The 14,745-nt window shown below is 37.6% G+C and overlaps 1 protein-coding gene across 3 annotated transcripts; it reads left to right on the top strand.

Annotated features, from left to right (window-relative positions):
• The first annotated feature begins 2,529 nt into the window (after nt 1-2,529).
• On the top strand, nt 2,530-14,467 carry tfap2a (transcription factor AP-2 alpha). 3 transcript variants are annotated; one of them, XM_017452838.2, is made up of 7 exons: nt 2,530-2,669; nt 7,024-7,437; nt 8,422-8,473; nt 10,051-10,279; nt 10,732-10,850; nt 12,190-12,331; nt 13,034-14,467. In XM_017452838.2, the coding sequence occupies exons 1-7, from the start codon at nt 2,655-2,657 to the stop codon at nt 13,320-13,322; spliced, it is 1,260 nt and encodes a 419-aa protein (XP_017308327.1). In that variant the 5' UTR covers nt 2,530-2,654; the 3' UTR covers nt 13,323-14,467. The 3 variants fall into 3 exon arrangements, with proteins under 3 accessions (XP_017308327.1, XP_017308328.1, XP_017308326.1); XM_017452839.3 differs by lacking the exon at nt 2,530-2,669 and adding an exon at nt 4,535-4,691; XM_017452837.3 differs by lacking the exon at nt 2,530-2,669 and adding an exon at nt 6,027-6,570.
• The last annotated feature ends 278 nt before the right edge of the window (nt 14,468-14,745 follow it).

Here is a 14,745-nt window from a genome sequence, read left to right as displayed (position 1 = left end):
GCCAATGATTTAAGTAATCATGTGGTCAAAGTTTAAATGTTAAAAAAAGAAAGACATTCTACTTTTCCAAAAGTGCACATTTCTGTAGAATGACTCAGATATGATGTTCTTTTTTTTGTGGAATTCTGTGTTTGGTTTACACAAGATGTAACCGGACCCTGTCTTCCAAACAGTTCCACTTTCAACTCATCAATCCACAGAATATTTTCCCGAAATATTTGAGGATCATCAAGCTGTCATTTGTCAAAATTCATATTAGCTTTAATTTTCTTCTGGGTAAGCAGTGGTTTTCGCCTCGCCACTCTTCTATGGATGACATTTTTGCCCAGTGTCTTTCTGAGAATGGAGTCATGAACAGTGATCTTTTTTGATACAAGAGAGACCTGTAAGTCCTTTGATGTTGTCCTTGGGTCTTTTGTGACATCCTGGATGAGTAATTGATGTGATCTTGGAGGAATTTTGGAAGGTTGGCCACTCCTGGGAAGGTTCACTACAATGCTGAGCTTTTCCGTTTGTAGATAATGGCTCTCACTGTGGTTCTTTGGAGTCCCAGAGACTTTGCAATAGCTTTGTAATCCTTCCCAGACTGATGTTTTCCAATCACCTTCTTCCTTAATTTTGGCATAGTGTGTTACTGGCAAGACCTTTTTAACCAAATTCATGCAGTTGAAAAGTTATATTTGTTGATGTGATTGAACAGGGTTTGCAGTAATCAGTCCAGGTTGCATCTCGTCCAGCTGAAGCGCATTATGAATGCAATTTCATAGATTTAGGGAATTAGTAACTATTGGGGCAAATACATTTTCACACAGGCCCAGCTGGTATTGGATAACTTTTTGCTTCATTAAATAACATTATCATGGGCACAGATTCACCAAAACTGGACAGCTGAAAATTAGGGAAAAAATCATCTTGTCTTTTTCCAGTCTTCAACTGTCCGGTTTTAGTGAGTCTGTGCCCACGATAGCCTCAGATTGTTGTTCTTGGCTGACAGGAGTTTTTGTTTTTTTTGCACCATTCTGTAAGCTCTAGAGACTGTTAAATTCCCAGAAGATCAGCAGTTTCTGAAATACTCAAACCAGCCCATCTGGCACCAACAACCATGCCACAGATGTGTGTGTGATTGTGCCCTGCAATGGGTTGGCACCCCATCCAGAGTGTTCCACACATTATGCCCTGAATTCCCTGGGATAGGCCTCTGGCTCCCCCACAATCAGGACAAGCGGTACAGAAAATGGTTTGATGGAGGAATGATTGTTTAGGTCTTCCTAATAAAGTGGACAGCAAATGTACCTCTGAAGTCTAATTCAGCATGTTACATTTCACTAATGATGACGAAATTCTGAATCATCATGACTGATCAGTAGCCATGGCCAAATTATCATCATTAGCAGCAAATTCAACATTGTTTTTGAAAGTAATTTTGAGGCATTAGGCTTTGATTGCGAACGGTATTTAGCAGCAGACGTACTAAAACAGGAGTGAACCGCCAAAATCCATATCCATCCAAAAGATGGCGACAGAGAACGACTTAAGAAAGGTAGAACGGCAATAGGTGGTGCGGCAACGCAGGCGCTTCCACAATCATTCAAAAATTCACTTTAATTGGTATTTTACAACCAGGCTGTAGAAGCCACGGAAATAAATAAATAAACAGCATAGACAAACCTTTGCAAGCTACAGCTAGACAGCGAAAAGGAAAAGAAAAAATAAAAAATAAAAATAATTAGGCCTAATTAATTAATGAACAGCAGCAACAACAACAACAACAACTATTTTTATTGTTGTTGTTATTATTGTGTAATTTTTGTGTAATTATTATTGTGTAATTTTTGTAATTATTGTGTCATTTTTTGTACAAATATTACAATGCAATACCTGAACACGCTTTCCAACTAAACATACACACACACACACACACACACACGCACGCACGCACACACGCACGCACACACACCCACAAACACACACACACACACGGGACGCGCAAGTAGTATTCTTATATTTCGAATGCTTGAAGATATAGGTCATTCAATACAATTGACAATCTGGATATTGTAAGAAAAAGACCTAATCAGTATTGTGTTTTCCCCGAATGATCTACATACCTGTACATAAAAGAAAAATATGCACAGTCAGTAGAACTTGCTAATAATAATTTAAGAAAACATTAAATTCCTTTCCAGGTTTTTTAATAACGCATACACAATTTTCTTATTCAAATAGCCTAAAGTAAGATACTATGCATAGATCAATAAAACAAGTCCCAATTATTTTATTAGTTTTATCGTTTTTTTAAAATAATGCTCTCGAACCACTGATTATGTCCTCAATGTACTTTTGTGAGGTTTCGATAACCATGCCTCAGAATGGCGATCTCCGTCGAATTTTACGCATATGATAAGTAAGTCTAGTGAATGTTGTTGGGAGGAATTTCTCAAGTATTTTTACCTTTTCGTGTGTACGGTAGTTTAACCTCAGACATTACAGTGCAATACAGTGCGCATGCGCCTTGAGGTGAGTTTTTTATGACCAGGTGAATGGATTTTTTTCAGGTAAAAGTGGAATTTGGCTTAAGGACAGGAGACTAAATGCGGTAGTACGACGTGTGATCTGTTCAGCAAGAAGATTCACCGATTTCAATAGTTGGCATAATGGGAGATTGGCAGGTACGTGCTTCTCCGTTGGTTCATGGAAGGTGTGTGCTTTTACTTTTTTAACTTTGAACAATCAACGGGAATTCTTTATAGCCTATAGCTGCGTTCTCAGAAGAAATCACATAATTTTATATCATGCACTTTAATTAAGATCGCAGCATGCACATTTTCTTGTAGTAGGCCTAATGAAACTGCATGCTTTGAGAAGATATGCCGATTCGAACTAGGTAAAAAGTAAAATATCTTTCGTGAGTCCACGCATTTGTAAATAGTTGTGCAGAAGTGAATATGCTCGTACTTAAGAATCTGTTGTGAGAGCAGAAACTGACTGGTCGTCTAACTCCGAGAACACATTTCAATAAAAGTCATAGGCTATGTGTTAGCACGCCGGTAAAAATAAATTAATATAAATAAATAAATAAATAAATAAATAAATAAATAAATAAACAAACAGTTTTCTAGGAAAACTATGTAGTTGCATGTCACATTTAAACATTTCGAACGATGCTGGCTCATCTCAGACCTCTTGCTTTGCAAAAACATGTATGTTAGTTTGTTATGTTTGTATGTTAGTTTGGTTTATCCTTTTTTTATTCATCAAGACATAATGTGCATCGACGTTTGATATAAGCCTGTGAACAGCTGAAATTTGAACATGTTCAATATAGCATATTACTTTAGACGGCGCGGTTCTGGTGTTGCAGTGTTCAAGAATGCAAGAATTCAAAAATAAGAAATAATTGTACCGTTACATAGACTGGCGTGCGGTAACAATAGATAATTAAGTTAACTAAATACAATAAAATAAAATACAATGAAAATAGTTGCTTCAAATTCTCCACGTGAGAGACTGAGATATCTATATGACTGAAATACACACATGTGGGTGTGGGTGTGTGTAGTCATAGTTATAGGTATACAGTATAGTAGGCTATATATAGATTAAGAGGAGGCGGCTAGTTACACTATTACGGTATTACCTAAGCATGAAACCCCCACAAAAAGTAGCACAGAGGGCAGTTTCTATTTTACTTTTCTCTGTCGTTATTGCCATTCTGAGCAAAGTTTCTTTGGTTCTCTCATTAATGACAACTGTATGGGGAGGTTCCTCACCAAAATGATAATGGCGACCAGAAAGAACCAACGCCTTAAACTGGTCGACCTGTCCCTGACTGGCAACCCGGGGTGCTCGTGTCGCCGCTTTCAAGCACCTAAACCCCACTCGTCCAGTCGCTCATTCATATTTAACAACCTATGTTGTTGTGTTAATTATTTACATTTCTAAAATCGCATACTTTACTTGTCCCGTACACGCACAAGGATTGACATCTTAGCATAACAGTGGCAGTACTGCCTCACGGTGAAAGATCTCAATAGGTCTAAAACAACAATTTACGAAAGTCAGTGTGGTAACAAAGTATTTCTGGCGACGGAGAGACGTGGAGTATTTGCATTGCATGACAGGCTCAATGATATGCTTAAAGATTTTACTTTGGTAGCTGTCATTCTTTGTGACACGCTCTCTGTTAAAAAATTCCATCTGCATAAATTTCAGGTATGATCACAGGAAATATCGGAACAATTTCGTAATTATTTCCTATTTTCAGGTCATTATGGATAAATTATAATAAGTTGTATGCATTTAATAAAACACTTATATGTTTGCCTTATTTTAAGATTTGACCTCTACACATACACTGTGCATTCGTGACTTGAAAAGAGAAAAAAATATTTAAATTCTTCAGTTCTCTTGCCAGGTTTTACCTGAGTATAGTTATGGATGTTGAATAATGAGAATGGAGCGGCGGTTAATATGCTAATGAGGAACACCAGTGTTCATGCTGTAGTGCGCGAGGCTCTTAACTTTCACCATTAGAGGGAGATCTGAGCGCGCGCACAGCTCAAGCTGCCAAAAAGCCTGTCCTGCTTAGCTTTCGCGCACTGTGCAAAACTAGGCAAAAGACGCTGTTCAATCCACAACTCATGAAAATGCTTTGGAAATTAACTGATAATATTAAATATGAAGACTGCGAGGTAAGACAGTTTAAATGTTTTTTTTTTTCCCAAGACACACTGTTATTGTGATTTTTAAATTGTGTTATATTATTTGTAATACATCCGTTTACTGCTGAATGTGCGGTGTTGAATGGTATACTACTATTACTACCACTACCACTATTATTATTATTATTATTATTATTATTATTATTATTATTATTATTATTATTATTATTGGTGTTGTTGTTGTTAATAATAATAATAATAATAATAATAATAATAATAATAATAATACATAGGTCATGCATTTAGTCATAGTTCACGGAAATATACTTTAATACAGTGTCTTTAAAAGGCTTTAAACAACAATAATAATCCAATACCAATTAAAGTATATTCGCTTCCATAAATATTAAAAAGAAATATATATATATATATATATATATATATATATATATATATATATATATATAGAGAGAGAGAGAGAGAGAGAGAGAGAGAGAGAGAGAGAGAGAGAGAGTGCTTGTTTCATGTTCCAAAACGTGTTTTCTAACTTTGCATTTGTGCTATGTTTGCGATGAGAAAGGTTAACGCCATTTGAAGGCTTTCATCACTAATATTTGGGAGCTGTTGTGGAGTGGTACAGCCAGTTGAACATGTTTTTGACCGCCTCTGGAGGACGGGAAACTTTGGCACTTCTTCCTAATTTTGGTGGTTTGACTTGGTTATTACAATCGAGGCTTTATCTAAATGTTTTATTATTATTATTATTATTATTATTATTATTATTATTATTATTATTATTATTATTATTATTATCTTACGTTTCAAAATTGAGGTAATAAATTGCACCAGTGAACCAAAAACAGCACTGCGTGCAGAAACGCTGAGAAGGGAAGGGAGTTGTTTTTTTTTTCTTCCCTTCGTCAAGTGTGCTTGCACGGTAAATGTGGAATCGTAAACCTCGGAGTATATTCGCTCAGAGGGCGATTTAACTTGTCCGATGTAGCCATGTGGCCGTTTAATTCTCTGGGACGAAATGTAAAAGGCCATAGAGCACAGAAAGACGGAAAACGAAGCAAAAGACAATGAGACACAGCGCAGATGACCGCCCTATACCAAAACTAAAAATATGCTAAATGAAATGGCCTCAGTGTTTGCTGAATTTTCACACGAATCAGATGTGCTCCGTTTTCTTCCTCCATTCTTCATTTCTTCGTTTCCCAGTTCATTCTGTCGTTTTTTTTTTCACTTTTGCTTGCCCTCGAACCTTTTAAAATGTTTACCCCTCTCTCTCTCTCTCTCTCTCTCTCTCTCTGATTCGTCAGACGCAAGAGAATGTCCCTCTTTTTGTCTCCCTCCCTCCCTCTCTTTCTCTCACTCCCCTCTCTTTCTCACCCCATCTCTGATTAGATATACCGATTCCTCGTTCAATGGACGTCATTTAGTGCAGAGTCTGCCTTGAGTTGCTTCCTCGCTTCACGCTCGATTTCCGACCATTCTTCTCTTAAGCGTTCGTGTAATATTAATAGTCATGAATATCTTCTACTAGGAATCCACAAGAAGACGCAGCTCATTGCTACTATGCGCCTAAGCAAGGGATCAGCTCACTGACAGAGCGAAGCGATGGAAAAGGGATTCAACACACTTTAATCAGTTATCCGCAAAAATCTAACCTCTGCATTTTAACAGCAAATGAAGAACACTGGGAATCTACCCAAACTCTGATGGATTATCGTGGTTCTTCTTCACTTATTTGAACACTGGTCTGCGTGATCTCGACGCAGAACACAGTGCTGAGTTTGATTCGTTTGTTTATTTTCGCTGTTTTGTCGACACTCGTCTTTCCCAAATTCTCGCGTTTAAAAACGCTCGGAAATCTTCGCAGATGTTAGTGCACAGTTTTTCCGCGATGGTGAGTGACAAGCAGGGCTACAGTTGAAACAATCTCTCACATTTAGACTTTTCATTTTATCCTCCAGCATCATGCAGGCTGTACTTAAAAAAATCATACGTTATTATAAGAAAATTTTATTCGATTTATCTTCTCAACATTTTTCCCTTTCGTAGCTTTAAATTTTAAACCAACGATCCCTAAGTCTGCAAATTGCCCACAGATTTATAATGCGCCAAATTATTTGCCTCTGTTTTCAATAGCCAGAAATGTATATTATTATTATATTTTTGTCACCATCAAATGTAACCCTAACCCACATCTAATAGAAAGAGGCATATATTCGGATATGAAAATAAATTTGTCTTGGAACACCGAGCATGACGCTTCCAGATGTGGAACAAATGCTCCAAAAAATCGGTCACAATGAATCTTGATTTTTTTTTCTTTCTTTCTCTTTTTCTCTTTGTACAGGATCGTCACGACGGCACCAGCAACGGCACAGCCAGGCTACCTCAGCTGGGCAGCGTGGGTCAGTACAGCAGTGCACCGCCGCTCTCCCACACGCCGAACTCGGACTTCCAGCCGCCCTATTTCCCGCCGCCCTACCAGCCCATCTATCCGCAGTCTCAGGACCCCTACTCGCACGTGAACGATCCATACTCCATAAACTCGCTGCATGCACAGCCTCAGCCGCAGCATCCAGCCTGGCCGAGCCAGAGACAGAGCCAGGAAAGTGGCCTGCTGCACCAGCACCGTGGCCTGCCGCACCAACTCTGCAGGGAGTACCGCCGAGAAGTGCTGCTGCCGTCGGCTCACGGCATTGACACTGGACTCACAGACTCGATTCCTATCCATGGAATACCTCATTCTTTAGACGATGTACAGGTAAGGTGAAACGTCAACTTTTGCGTTACCCCAAACACACCCCCCTCCCCCCCGGGGGGTTGTTAGAAGCTACATTCTGCCGGGGTTCTGCAGAGCCCTTTATCTCAACAAACAGAATTTTGCTCATTGTCCAGAATTTGTTATACAGTTATGCCTTCAACATTTTAAAACATTTGCCCTAGTTCAGTACTCTATACATGTTGGCAATAGCAACGCGGGATATAAGAGTAAACTTGCTATTAAAATGAGCTTATTATTGACAAATAATTGATGCAATACAAAGTAATGCAATTTGGCGCGGGGGTGCTGATTATGGTACATTTGACTACCAGCACTAGCTTAATGTATTATCTGTTATATATAAAAAAAATGTATTTATATTTTAATCCATAAGTGACAAGTTTTACAATAGACTACAAGTTTTACAATAGACTCTAAAATAAAGCACCCATAAAATGTAGAAACATAACGCAGATATTTGTACATTAAGATTAAAACTATATATTTTCGCCTCAAAAAGAGTACATGCTTTATTGCACATTTTCCTTAATATTGACTGGCATTTTTGGACGTGGTTTTTGGTTGCCCGCATTTCAGCTTTGATTTAATTGTCTTCCCACTGAAAAGATTCAGGCGAACGGAAAAGACAAGGCTAAGTGGCCCATTTCACACAGAACCATTTCATGCAAAAGCAGAGGGCATATAGAGACTTCTGTATTTATCGTATAGCAAGTGTAATTGGAAAAGCAGATTATTAAAAGAACATCATTGTCATCGCTCATGTATTTGTTTTTAGATAGAAATTTTTATTTTCTATTAATATATTTTTGACATTTTACAGTTTGTCACAAAAACTGATACAAAAATAAAGCGAAATTTTTCCTCGTTTCCGTTAAAATAATGGCGTATCTATTAAGACAAATTTAATTTTTTTTCCGATGCATTCTAGTATGCTTCTTAATATTTTGCTTTCATCGTTTGTAGCACGTTGAAGATCAAGGAATTCACATCCCTGACCAAACCGTAATCAAGAAAGGTAAGCAATTTCCTTTTAAATACCGTACGTGCCTCGACTGGCTGCTCAACGATTGTAAAGCCTAGCCGAACTTGCTCTGAAGTGTACACTGGGTTAATTTGTAGGCATTCAGTTAGCTTGCCGATGGGGTACTATCCATTTTAAACAAGCCCTCTACAGCGGGCTCTTGCTAATATTCGCCTGAAATGTGTAACTTGGCTGTTAATGCGATACTATTTCTTTCATCGTGACTTGTTCACCACGTCACAGTAGTAAAATCAAATACGAAAATGGCAGAGTTAACGATTTATGAAACGTGTTCACGCAGAGACCATACACTACAAATACGCTGAAGATGAATACATAAAGATGTATGCATATATGAATCTAAAATAATTACGCTTATGTTCAATAAGAAATGTCCATTTGCTGGTCTGCATCTGTTCTGTTTCGGCTGCACATGATTGGAGAAGAACAAATTCGGAAAATATTTCCAAAAATTTATGTCACGACTGTATTGGTAGCTATAATTCTCTTTGTTACATTTGATACGTTGCGGATGCATTTCAACGATGTATTTTTTCATATCTGCACGATAATTGGTTGTTATATTAACAATCTCCGGAGTTCGCTTAACTGCCATTGTCTCTATTAGCCTCCGCTGAGCCATTAATGTCACAAGTGATCTATCCAGAAGTGCTTAGCTCTTTGTCTCCGTTTACCGTGCAAAGAACGACAAAGAAACAACACGCGTTGCAGTCGGATACGAGCGCGCGGTGTGTGTGTGTGTGTGTGTGTGTGTGTGTGTGTGTGTGTGTGCGCGCGCGCGTGTGTGTGCGTGTGGGAATGTAGAAAATGTGCAATAAGCAGATTAGGCCATTTTAGTATCTCATAAATTAGTTCCACCACAAGAATAGTGAATACTGGATTAGAAACAAGAATGTCATATATATATATATATATATATATATATATATATATATATATATATATATATATATATATATATATATATAGATAGATAGATAGATAGATAGATATAGATATATAGATATAGATATATCGCATTATTATTTATAAGTTAATTTATTATTGTTATTATTGTTGCTGTCGTTGATGTTACTGCTGCTACTATTACTAGGCTACTACTTACTACTAATAATAATTTCGTTATGCATGAGTCTCACTTATTGTTTACAGACGTTCCTTTTCCTTCATTAACCCGCCTAGCAAGACATCAAGTCAGTGTCCATATCGAACCAATGCCGTGCACGTTCCGCTGTTATATTCCCACGTCACGACTGTGATAATATTAAATATTTTGATGGCCAGACCACTTTATTACCCGAGGCGTATTCGAGCAGTTACATTCATGAGCTGAATGAAAAGTCATTGCTATCGCATCTATTTTTCTACATCTAGGCGCCTTTCTTTTCGATGAGAACTTACTGCCTACAACTATACACTCTTAATAAGCGCACACGCCTACTCTTATTCAAGTTGTTTGGCGGATAGCAATCCATCCTTTTGCATGTGTTTCACAAAGTAGATGAGCCCGAATGTCCCAAATATTGATCTGTGTCCTATTTTTCTTTTAGGTCCAGTTTCGTTATCCAAGAACAGCAGCAACGTTTCGGCTATACCTATAAATAAGGATGGCCTTTTTGGCGGGGTGGTGAATCCAAACGAAGTTTTCTGTTCTGTTCCGGGTCGTCTGTCTCTTCTCAGTTCTACATCAAAGTACAAGGTCACAGTAGCGGAAGTGCAAAGACGCCTCTCGCCGCCTGAGTGCCTCAACGCCTCCTTGCTTGGTGGGGTGTTGAGAAGGTGAGACGGTATTCCATGTTTTTTTCCCCTCTATTCCTTCCTTTTCAAGTGCCACCTATAATTACATCGACCAACATATTTAGTGCGTTCCTAAAGCCTCGTAGCAAAAAGATCACCATAGCTACAGTGATAAAAGAATATATATCGGAATACACAATGACAAATTGCCCTAACTGTTCTAACGTAATAAAACAAAAAAGATACAAATAAAATAGTCAAACAGTGATAAATGACTTATTGTGTGCCTTTTAGTATCTGTAACATTTTTTTCTTAGGCTAGTAGTAATTTGTATATGCTCTTAGGTATGATGAAGACGCTTGAATGAATGTGAATGACGCTTAATACTACTTAGGCCTAAGCAGATAATAGCCAATAACCTGGTTCATGTCACTCGGAATCTTAAACATAGAGAAAATCAAGATATTTGATGGTTTTACCCTTCGGCCAACAGGGCAAAATCTAAAAATGGTGGAAGATCACTAAGAGAGAAGCTGGACAAAATCGGATTAAATCTACCGGCAGGAAGACGCAAAGCAGCAAACGTTACTCTGCTGACGTCACTGGTAGAAGGTAAGTCGCAGTATAAGTGCGGGTTAAAGCAGGTGCTTAACTTTATTGCACATGGCCATTCTAAAGCAACATATGAAGTGACTGAATCCAAGGAGTTTAAACAAAAGTACTGGAACCTAAAACATGAAACATTAGGACTTGTGTACGATTAATGGCACCCTTCTAACAGTGCGGATCAGCAGACCTAACATTGTTTTAGGGCATTATACATTATTGGCTACATTTGTTGTTTTTCCTCATTCATCATTTCCTCATTTGTAAGCCGCTTTGGATAAAAGCGTCTGCTAAATTAATAAATGCAAATGTATTGGTTTATTGTCTGTTGTCTTAAAAGCATGCGCCTGTTTTTGGCTCGTGTAAATGTGGCGAAACATCATTTTGATTGTGATGGCGGCGACTGTCTACGACACCTTTAATATAATTTGTTTCCCTTATTCGTATTCTTGTTGTTGTTATTATGATTATTATTTTCACGTATGACTTATATGTTAAAAATCCTTTTTGCTTGCAAAGTTGAAGGTGATTATTCTGTGCGGTGGTATTTGGTTTTTAAAGGTGAAAGTCTGAGACGGTTCATTGGTTCTTGTTAATCATTGTCGCTGAAGACTGAAAGCAATATTCATCCTGCTTCATTGAAATTTGGTTTTGTATGGAAATGAGCCTGCTGAAATGTATGATTCCTTCACGATAAAATGGAGGGACCTGGGGTACGCGGAGCCGAGTAGTGATATAGTAGGACAGCAGGTTTCTGGAGTGATGTTATTGTTTACTGTGCTCCGTTTTATGGAAAACGATTTACTGGACCAGAACTTGCTAATTGGCGCATGCGTGCTTCCGGGGTTAAACTTGTGGCAGGAAAGCCTGAAGTTAAAATCCAACTGTTTCAGGAAATTAAAACCAAAGACTTCAGAAAATCAACAAAACATACCCATATTGAATGGCCTAGTGATTCTCAAGGTTAAAGTAGGCCTATGTATAAGAGAGCGTTACTTACTGCTGCTTGTATTTGGTTCACTATGGAGAACAATCTCTTCATCCGCCAATAATTTTAGAAGAATTGCGAATCAATGTCATGGTGTCTGTGTGACGCCCATTATCAAATACTATTTAACTTCATACTTATTGATAACATATGATTTTCCACTATTCAACAGAAAATAAAGTGCTGTTAATAATTTGATTGATAAATATAGGCTTTTGGAAGAATGCCCTGTCCTTTTTCCGAGAACGTTAATTAGATGATAAATGAGCAAAGTGAAGGTGTTAATTGGTCTACATTTGGTGTCAGTAATTTAAAGTAATATATTACACACTCAACCCATTTTTTTCTTCTTCTTAGGCGAAGCTGTGCATCTTGCCAGAGATTTCGGTTATGTATGCGAGACCGAATTCCCAGCCAAGGCAGTAGCTGAATATGTAAACCGTCAGCATTCCGACCCAAATGAACAAGTCCAAAGAAAAAATATGTTACTGGCAACGAAGTAAGTGATATATTTTTGCTTTTCAAATGATTGATGCATTACCATTTTTACAAGCACGTAGTCTAATTCCGAAAACACAGGCACGATTGCATAACATTTTATTATTATTAGTAGTAGTAATCATTCAATTCAGTAACAATTGCCATGCAATTTTCATGCTTTAATTTCATGGGCTTGTAATATTTATGTAAGGATTTAGTAAATGCTCGTTGGAATTCTGCATTCTAGTGAAGCATAATGGCAAACCATCCCACTGGATGACGTCCGCCTCACCACGTTCAAGTTCGTGCATGAACATTACGCTTCTTCGGAAGATTTTCAATAATCAAGATACGCCATACTTCAAAATTAAAAAAATAAATAAATAATAGCAATTTAATTTGCCAAGTAATGATTACAAAAATAGGAATTTATTGTAGGTCTATTATTAGGCTCATTTTCATCCCCAGATACGTGAGTGACGTAGGATAATTGGCATGTGACTTGATTCAACTGAACTTTGGTTCCTAACCGGTTTAATTCTGCAGTAACAGCAAAATTTTCTTGCGTGATACTGATTAGGCGCACTCAAATAAAACACGACAAAAGTGGTGCTAATGTATTTCTTAGTGAAACAATCAGTTTGATATAAATTAAAAATGGCACTTTTGTGTGCACATATCACGCCATCAGCTCCTTACACTGCATTGTGTCTCCTTCTAGACAAATCTGCAAAGAATTCACCGACCTTCTCTCCCAGGACCGCTCGCCTCTGGGGAATTCACGCCCGCAGCCCATACTCGAGCCGGGCATTCAGAGCTGTTTGACTCACTTCAGTCTCATTTCTCACGGATTCGGGACGCCGGCCGTGTGCGCGGCCGTCACTGCGCTACAGAACTATTTGACAGAGGCCATTAAAGCGATGGATAAAATGTACCTCAACAACAATCCCAACAGCCACTCCGAGTCCGGCACTAAAGGTGGAGACAAAGACGAAAAGCACAGAAAGTGATCTGCGACCATTAGACCACGCACAGATATTATAAACGTATATATATTACACTAGTGATAAAAAGGACAATGTGCCATTTCCCGGTCTTGACGATTACCCTGAAATGTTTAATTTCTTTAAAAAACCGCAGTTCAGCCTGGGATTCATGGAAAGACAATTTTACCTAAATGAGAAGAAAAAAAATGTGTTAATGAGGTGCAGGAACCAACTCCAGACAGGGGGCGCGTGAGCAAAGAAGAAGAAGAAAAAAACTTTTTCCACACGACTTTTAATGAACTCCCTCTTTTTTATGAGCTGCAACGGGCTGAAATTTAGCCACCCTTGTCAGTTGACGATTGTAGCCACGTGACAAAAAAGAAACTGAAAGAGGATGATTTTCTATCAGTATTGTCAGTAATAAACTTGAAAGAGTCCCATAGTTCCATGCCATGTCTTCACACACAGACGGTTCACTCTGAGAGACCAAACTTGAACTTTGAATTTAAACACGATTCACGGTTATATGAGGGAATCTGTGTTCATGTATGTATATATTTATTTATGTGTAATTTAACGGGAACTGTAAATATGGTGCATCTGTTGAAACTTCTTTTTTATTTATCTGGTGCCTCCTGTTTTAGTGGGTTTGAATATTCGCTTAGTTCTTTATGTGGTTTTACGGTTCTTAGGAAACAGAAGGGTTTCTTTTTTCAATTCAGCCCTCTTGTAGCATGTTGAGGCGTCACTGAAGCAAGTGAACAAATTTAATAGAAATAAACGTTTATTTCGCTGTCTATCCCTAATGTAATTTCCTTTTAAACTGGAAAAAAACGCAAAAGACCCCGTGACTAGTTTTATGTTTCTAATTTCTTGAGCTTTTATGTGAGTTTTTATTGTGTTGTGCCAATCAGAATACTTTTCACGTCGTGTTCTTCCCTTGAAGCACCATAAGAGCAATAAATGGATAACCTATTGTCTTTAACATGCATTTTCTTTTTCTTTCTTTTTTAAGAATTTCAAAATATTTGGAACTATCTGGTACCCTATGTCCAATGTCACATTGGAGGCGGTTTTATCTGTATTGTGCTGGCAATAGTTCCCATGCCTGTCAATGTATTATAGTCATTTGTTGCCCACAAAAGAAAATAAATATTTGATACGCTTCATATCAATTTTCGATTTTAATTAATCATCTTTTATTTATATTTAGTGACCGATACGCCGGGCTATTTTATTTATTTATTTATTTATTTATTCATTTATTTATTCATTCATTTATTTATTCATTTATTTATTTATATATTCAGCACGGATACTATAATTGCGTTTAGCTCTCCCCTGGCGATTCCATGCAATAAGCAGTTTAACCCACTTTTTATTTCAAGTATAATAATAATAATAATAATAATAATAATAATAATAATAATAATAATGACAGTTGCTG

The sequence above is a fragment of the Ictalurus punctatus genome, chromosome 23 (genome assembly GCF_001660625.3).
Source record: "Ictalurus punctatus breed USDA103 chromosome 23, Coco_2.0, whole genome shotgun sequence".
In the NCBI taxonomy this organism is placed as follows: Eukaryota; Metazoa; Chordata; class Actinopteri; order Siluriformes; family Ictaluridae; genus Ictalurus; species Ictalurus punctatus.
The sequence above is the reverse complement of the archived record's forward strand: the minus strand, read 5'-3'. Positions and strand labels throughout refer to the sequence as shown.